This window comes from Pteropus alecto, unplaced genomic scaffold (genome assembly GCF_000325575.1).
Source record: "Pteropus alecto unplaced genomic scaffold, ASM32557v1 scaffold20, whole genome shotgun sequence".
Classification (NCBI taxonomy): domain Eukaryota; kingdom Metazoa; phylum Chordata; class Mammalia; order Chiroptera; family Pteropodidae; genus Pteropus; species Pteropus alecto.
In genome coordinates, this window is record NW_006436298.1 from 13362481 (window position 1) to 13370402 (window position 7922).

The window sequence follows — 7922 nt, forward strand, 5'->3', positions numbered from 1 at the left end:
GAAAGGACAAATTCTTTAAACCAATTCCAGAAGCATCCAAACAAATCAGTTCTAAGTCTGCTCTAAAGAAACAAGTTAATACGAAGCATATTAAGAAAATGTTCAAGACTTTCCAACTTAGCCTAAGGATTACATTAGCATCCCTGGAAACACTAGGAAAAGAATTATTTAGAACTGAGTCCAACCTAAGAAAACTACCTTTAACCAGGGCACCCCACAAACAGAGTGCAAGATTCGCTCTGTGAATCTCACTATAAGCTTAACTTCATAAAAGACTTGAAAGCAGCTGCCATCAAAGACCCCAAACCAACAGAATATAGCTTCTTATTATCCATTTGACAGGCAGGGTTTTTTGAGTTTTGAATATGTGCAGAGCAAAACTCTCCTTCTCAAGATGCTCTTATAAAGCATGAGGAAATGTTTCAGCAGAGGGACATAGAATTTGTACAAAAGGAAAGAGAATAAAAGAGAATAAAACTTCAGTTTGCCAATGAAAAAAAGTATTTCCAGTGAACTATTTGAATCAATTGTATTAAAATACCTTTTTTTCTTGCAAAAACTAATTTCCTCAAACACAACTCTTTTTTTTAAATTCTAGATTTTCTGTCCAAATAGTGAACAGCAGTAGCCATTAGGATTTTTTGCTTTAATGTCTTGTAGCAACAGTGAATCATACTGAAGAGCAGCTATGAAGGGGTGCGAGGAATGTTCACATAGAGTCAGAAAACTTTCATATACTGATGATGACCTAAGATGAAATGTACAAAGTGGGGACAGGGCCTCATGGTTTCACTTTCTGCATTTATAGGTATTTCGTGGTTCTCTTTATACGTCTTTGCCACATATAGAAAACAAACTAGACTGGATAGTCTTCATTTAGCAGATTAGTGTCTAAAATAGTCTGAGTAATCTTTCCATTATCCACACTTAACAAAATATTTCCTCTCATGAGATTTACTAGGTTGGGCAAAGAATTAAGACAAACTAGGCTTCCATTCAGTTTACCCCTATTTTAAGAATAAATCCTTACAATTTTACTGCTAAGTTTTTCTCACTTCCCAGGTTCTAACAACACATGAAATACAATAAAAAGAAACAGCAGTCATTCCAGAGAGTGGCAGTTCCAAACTTAGCTACTAGTACTACTAGTCATGGATACATAATCTCATTCATGAGTTAGATGGCTGACTAACTGCAAAGTCCATGCTGGAGTCCAATTTGTAGGGTTCAAATACCCTCTAATTCTTGTGACCTGCAATAACCTTGGGCAAGTGACATATGCTACTTTCAAAGCTTCAGTATCCTCATCTGTAAAACGGGGATGATAGAAACATGCACTCATAGAGCTGTTGTGAGGATTAAATGAGATAATTCAGGTAAAGCTCATATAACACAGTGCCTTTTACTGCTAGCCAGTGTTATTAGGCCACATTGCCTCATTAGTTTGTGAAAGAGGAAGTATTATTCATTTGTATACGAAAAAAAGCAAGTTGACCAGACACTTAGGGAAAAAATACATAGCTCTCTCGTATTTTTCCAATCAGAATCATCCTTGAAATTTCTATTGTAGGCTCTCTCCTCTACCCAGTTCCTTAATCTCCCTGTCACCAAATGAATCCCCCAAAGTGGCAAAATATCCACATTGATAAAAAATTGTAGACATTTAGAACAGAGAAGAATAGGAAGAAAACATAAAACAGTTCACATGGAAGAAAAAGACATCACAGAGCTATTAACAAGAAAGGCTAAGCACAGATGCTGCCAACCTCAGGAAATCTTAACCTTTAGAGAGAGAAGCGGACAAGCCAGAAAGAAAGTTTTGTTTTTTGTTTTTTGTTTTTTTTAAGCCAGGCTTTTGGACCTCCTAACTTGAAAAATACTAATTATATGGTAAAAGTAAACCTAATACCATTATCTCTATCTTTCCCCAGAGCAATCAGGCCACTTCTGGATTCAAAATACTATATTAAGCTACACAATTTTAGTAAGTATATATTTAAACAGCTTTCTGGAAAAATAAACTCTTAAAAAAAAAAACTAAGAGGGTAAAGTTAATTCATAACCGAAATTACAATATTAATTTCAGAAAGGAAAACACTAAATTGCTATAAAATAATAATTGAAGTAAACTTGACCTTTTCAATCAAGTTGGATTCCTTATTTACAAGTTGTGTGAGTTTCTGCAGATTTGCATCTACCATCTCTTGTCCAGCAGGAGAAACGCCTAAGAAGCCAGAGACAGAAATCAGAAAGACAGAAAATTTTGAAAGCCTTTAAAGCTGCATTTTTTTTTCAATTAGAATTGACATTTAGTATTATTTTATATTAGTTTCAGGTGTACAGCAGAGCGATTAGACATTTAAAGCTGTTTAGTTTGAAAGAATTTTGAGTCTAGCCACCCTCCCAAGTGCTCCACCCTCCAACAAAAAAGCAAAGAGAAAAACCATTCTGGGTTCAAAGGCAAATTTCAGAGGGACAGTAATGCTCCAAAACCAAACCCTAAACAAAAAGACTAAGTTTGTCCACAAAGTAGACATTGTTGGCCTGTGTGATGTAGCTAGCCAAAGTAATTAGTAAAGAGCACAGCAGTCCTCAATTTCTTCTCAAATTTTAGTTGTGCCTTTTCCCGACCCATTCCAAATAGGTCTTTAGTTAAAACTATCTAAATAGTTTTTGAAAGCAGTGACTCACAAACAGCTATCCACTACGCATCCAAAGTATTTGGGGACTTAAAAAATACAGATTCCTGGGATCTATCCCTAAGAAGTTTTAATTCAGTGAATCTGGTATAGGACTCAACATTTTGTATTTGTCCTGTAGACAGGTTTGCCAACCACTGCTCCAAAGTAACAAGGTCGACTCCCAAACTACTAATTCCTCCCTTTATACAAAACATATAACCAACCATAAGAAATAAACTGTCCCTTATCCAATTATCCTTATAATTCTTGTTTCTTAAAAGGACAATTTCTGCCAACTCTCCCAATACAAATTTAGTATCCTAATCACTTAAGCACAAGGCCTCACATTCCCAAAGAAGCGTGTCCTAAATAACAGGTGCCCTCTGTTTACCTCCAGTCTGATGCAATCAGTTTTCAAGTAGTGGAATCATGGAGGTGCACCTCACCCAAATCAATCTGCTACTGATTTCTGTTCACGCAGGAAAATGCTAGAAGCAACATTTAAAGTAATTGCCCATTTGCATTAGGATAAATGCTATCTTAATAAATACCTCAACAAATACCTGTGATTTAATCTTTTAGAATAAAATGACCCACTTCAAAGGGGCAATAAAGAAAAATAAGCAAGAAATGTATAAAATCCAGAATAGCCAAAAAGGAAATATCTATTTCTCTATTTAAATAAGAACATATGGGAATAAAAATAAAGTTGGAAAAATGTAACTTTTTGAAGTGCTATAAACCAGCATTTAAAGACAATACGCAAACTTCTTTTTAAGTAATGAATTTGGCTTACTTAAGTAATGAATTTGGCTTGCTTATACATCATTGGGAGAATACGCAAATACTTTATACAAAGATTAGGTGAAGAGGAGCCAGCTTACCTTCAAGACTAAGCCTAAAATAACTGTTAAGGATATCATCACAAAAGCGACACAGGTTGGAGAGCTGTTTCAAATGTTCTTGTAACTGAACTTTAGGGAAGCGTACTTTATAAAGAGGTGCAAGAAAACCAAACACATAGGCATCCAAGGTAGAAGGCCTAAAAATAAATTCAGGATTTTTAGAAAGCACATAAGAAAATATTAACTTGGGATGATGTTAAAATTTTTTTTTCCCCAAATACATTTGTCAATTCTGAAAAACAATATAGTCTTTCAAAGGCTTACCACCCATTTTAACTTATAAAAATGATACAACTAGGATTTACTCATTAGTTCTAATACTCTAATCATTTTTTTTTTATTTAGAATAAACTGAGCTGTGAATTAAAGATTTGCTTTTACTCACAAGTGTTATATAGGGACTGGAGAATAATCTCAAATGTTTTAAATTCACATATGCAGTATATTAAGTCAATATTAGATTACCACCAACAGAAAGTGTCCTATAGTAAAAATCCATTAAATAATTTTTTTTTATGTGAAAAACTCATTTGTGAGAGGGGAAAAACAAGGGAACTTGCTTTAAAAAACTGTTCATTGAATATATACACGCATAATATTACAATGACTTTTAAGGAATGCACTCACGTATCTCCAAAGAAAAACTGAGATGTTCCCAATCTGTTTGACAGAAGATTTAGGCACTCCTTGGCATCTCTGTATATCTAATAAGGATGAAATTAGACTTCAGAGGTACGAAAGATGCTCTAGAACTCCCTTTTAGGCAGGTATCTACAGATAAGTGCATCTCTGCTATCTCTCTTGTCCTTCCTCAGGAGGGCCCTGGCTCTGAAAGTAATCGTAACCATACCTGTGCTTCTACTTCTCGGAGGTGGTAGAAGGGAGGTTCTCCTCTGGTCAGGAGAATTCTAGTCAGTGCTCCCTTAGACATTCTTCCAGGCAGGATCAAACTCAATGGAAAAGGAATTCGTGAAGCAAACCATGGTTTTGTCACAGTAAAGTAATTGTCGCTCTCAACCCAGAATGTGTGAAGCTGCAAAAGGAGGGAAAAAACATTACAAGGATATTCTTTAATTAAAAGATCATTCAATTGATGTGAAAATTTTTCATAAATATCTTTGTACAAAGTGACTTTGTACAAATTTTTCAGTCAATATTAGATTACCATGACTGAAGGATAAAACAAGATTTTAAACATGCGTTTTGTTGATTGCTATACCTCCAGCACCCGGAACAAGGCCTAGCATATAGTAGGTGCTCAGTAAATATTTGTTAGATGAACGGTTTACAGTTCACCCAATTCTATACATGGAGCAACAAACTCTATCTTCCACAAAGAATTTTCATTTCTAAAATGACATTATCTTTCACTTGGTTGTTTCACATACTAGTTGAATGTCTAACAGAATCCAGTTTCACAGTAAAATGAAAGAATCAAAATTAATACATAAATGAAATATCTTCTTTAAGCCTTTTTCATTACTTTTCTTCTAAATACACTAAGTACATTTTCAGTTGGTCACTAAAATATTGTAATATTCACCAATGCTCACCACTGCAGGGAGAAGCTTCTCTTCGAGGAGAGCAATGTAAGCCAGTGTATCTGCCCCTTGTTTTGCTGAGAGTTCATAATCAGCATTATATTTCTATTAAAAAAAACATAAAACCAAAACACCTCAGAAGTCAAGAGCATTCCAAAACAGTGTAGCTAAATAAATTAGGATTCCTATTCTTCCTCAAAAATGGCAAGCATGATATTTAAAGGGAGGAAAATACACATTTAGTGACAAATGCTGCTTAAATGCAAATAAAGTTCTTAGCACAGCATCATGCACATAGTAGGGTCAATAATTGTTAAAATAAATTTTTTATTCACTACTATTATTTCAGTAACTGTTAATGACCTAGTTTGAGTTAGTACATGGCATGTAGTATAAACTTAATACATAGACGCTACTGTTATTTTTGTTAACAATAAGGAAAAAGTTCTAATTAGTTGCATTTTTCCCATGAAAATAGAAAACCTTCCAATTTAGAAAAGTTCTAAATTTGTTGACATAGGATTTAAAAAATATATATATTGGCAAAACCAATGATAACTCTTGCATTTATATAAATCTTTACATGTTTAAATATTTTGGATACATTATAAAAAGGTTTACATGTTCAAACATTTTAGATACATTATTTCTTAAAACATTTAGCTGCAATTGTCAGTTAAGTGCTTTTAAAAAATAAAAATAAAAAATAAAAGTTGGTGGAACCTCATATGTCACACAAAATGGAACCTAACACAAAATATGTAGCAACTATGTGCCTAAACTGACAATCATATCAATAAGTGTAATAGCAAAGATGGCTAAATTCAATCTGCTTATATCTAAACTTCAATAAAATCCAAACAAAGGTCTTGAAATTATAAATCGACTATTCTTCATTTTATGACTTTCAAATCACAGTACAATTCATATATAAAGCAGTAATTCTCAAGTCCATTTTTATATCAAATCCCAAGTATCTCCAATCATCTACTGAGTTCGCAAAAAAGAATTTTTTGTTTATGGTGACATTGGTTAAGGAAATCCAGTAAGTTTCAGGTGTACAATTTAGTAGTAAGACATATATATATATGTGTGTGTGTGTGTGTGTGTGTGTCTCTCTCTCACCCTATTGCATTGTGTATTCACCACCCAGTTAGATTTGTCACCACATATTTGACCCCTTTTACCCCATCTACTTCTCCCCCTCCCCACTAGTAACCACTAGTCTATTGCCCATGTTTACGAGTCTGTTTGTTTGTCCTGTTTGTTTGTCCTGTTCGTTTGTTGCTTTTAGGTTTATATCTCACATATAAGGGATAGCATGTGGTTTTCAACTTTTTCTGTCTGGCTTATTTTGTTTAGCATGATTATCTCAAGGTCCATGAATTTTTTAAAATCCCAGAGGCTTATAATGTATTTTTTTTAATTAACATCCAGGGATCAACAATTTACTTCTTCAAAAGGAACAACCCACCTGTTTTCTTAAAAAGTTTAGTATTTTTGCTGGTTGAGAAACAATGTTGTTTTCACTTGTCAAAACTGGTACATCTCCTATAATTAAAAAAACAGTTTACATACAAGAAAGCGTTGCGTTTTCCTTTGAAGGGATTCTGATACCCTAAAATCTATACCAATTGCACATGTGGCAGGGGAAAAATGAGCAAAATATTCGTTCTTTGCAACTTTACAAAGAGCAGTTCTAAAGAACATTTTTATTTCTCATAATTTCCGATGATTTGGCTTGCACTTTGAAGTATTACTCAGAATGATCAAACTATGAGCTACACGCAGCCAAGGACACGATAAAAAGAAATTAAAATCCCAAGGTACTCCATGGCTATATGCCTCAGAGCTTTAAAAGGGGCGGGGGGTAGTAGAGCTTAAAGAGAGCAGAAAGGGGTGTTTAAAGTTTACACTGTACCTCTTGAACCTCTCCAGGTGTTATCTATGATATTGACCTTCAAGGGTGCACCAGAAAATTTGGCGTAAGCCTGAAACAGAGTTTGCAATAATACATTTTAGACTGAGTACGTAATGCAAATCTGCTTTACTTCATAGCCTGGTTCCCCAAGGCAGAAACACCAGACACTGGGGCCGCGTTCTTTCCCCGATCTCTAGACTGGGGAGTGCGAACACTAGTTACTCGGCTTTCAGAAACCTAGTTCCCTAAGGCATGGCGGGGCGTAGGGGTAGGGGAAGGGATGCAGAGCGGGGCACGCACGCCCCCTGCTTTGAACTTACACTCCACCGCCCACATGGCTTTGCAAGGCTGAGAATAACTCAGAGCCAAGTGGAGAAGCTGCGGGTCTCCCGCCAGGCTGCCGTGGAGTCACAGGCCAAGTTGTAACTCATTTGTAGACTGCAAGGAGGCCAGGGCGGTGCAGCGAGCAGTGCCATGGGGAACTGCTGCAAGCCGCCGGTACCCGGCCCATCTAGCCTCTCTCCTGTGGCCCCGCCCCCTTCTTTCCTGGGCCCTGGCCCGCAAGGCGTCCTCACCATCACCACCAAGGACTCGCTGTGTACCGATGGGAGCCCCCAGCCGCCACCCCAGCAACTGAGCTCTAAGGGGGCCGCCATCTTGCCGGGGCGGAACTTTGCTGTCCCGGAAGTACTTTTGGCGCCCAATTTCCGGCACATGGAAATGAGGGGCGGGGCGAGGGAAGAGTAGGGTACTTTTGGACTCTAGACTAGAGTTATAGAAAGGACCACTGGTGGATTAAAAGCACACAAAGAATCAGCTCGGCCTAGGGGTTAAAGAGTCCTGGGTTAAGTCAGATCCACCAGTCATTCCTCAG

General features: G+C 36.5%; 1 protein-coding gene across 3 annotated transcripts in view; it reads right to left on the bottom strand.

Annotated features, from left to right (window-relative positions):
- MTX3 (metaxin 3) overlaps nt 1-7719 on the bottom strand; it is a 13882-nt gene extending 6163 nt beyond the window's left edge. The window contains exons 1-9 of one of the 3 annotated variants that reach the window (XR_439198.3): nt 7624-7719; nt 7049-7118; nt 6602-6678; nt 5140-5232; nt 4437-4619; nt 4214-4290; nt 3566-3723; nt 3073-3169; nt 2136-2224 (exon numbers count right to left, since the gene is read on the bottom strand). Coding sequence is in view for 2 of the 3 variants with exons in the window: in XM_006913180.3 (XP_006913242.1) it covers nt 2136-2224; nt 3566-3723; nt 4214-4290; nt 4437-4619; nt 5140-5232; nt 6602-6678; nt 7049-7118; nt 7624-7704 (828 nt within the window). In the remaining variant the exon portion in view is untranslated. The remainder of the gene's footprint in view (nt 1-2135; nt 2225-3072; nt 3170-3565; nt 3724-4213; nt 4291-4436; nt 4620-5139; nt 5233-6601; nt 6679-7048; nt 7119-7623) is intronic. The other 2 variants (XM_006913180.3, XM_015590534.2) reach the window with 2 other exon arrangements.
- Between the last annotated feature and the right edge of the window lie 203 nt (nt 7720-7922).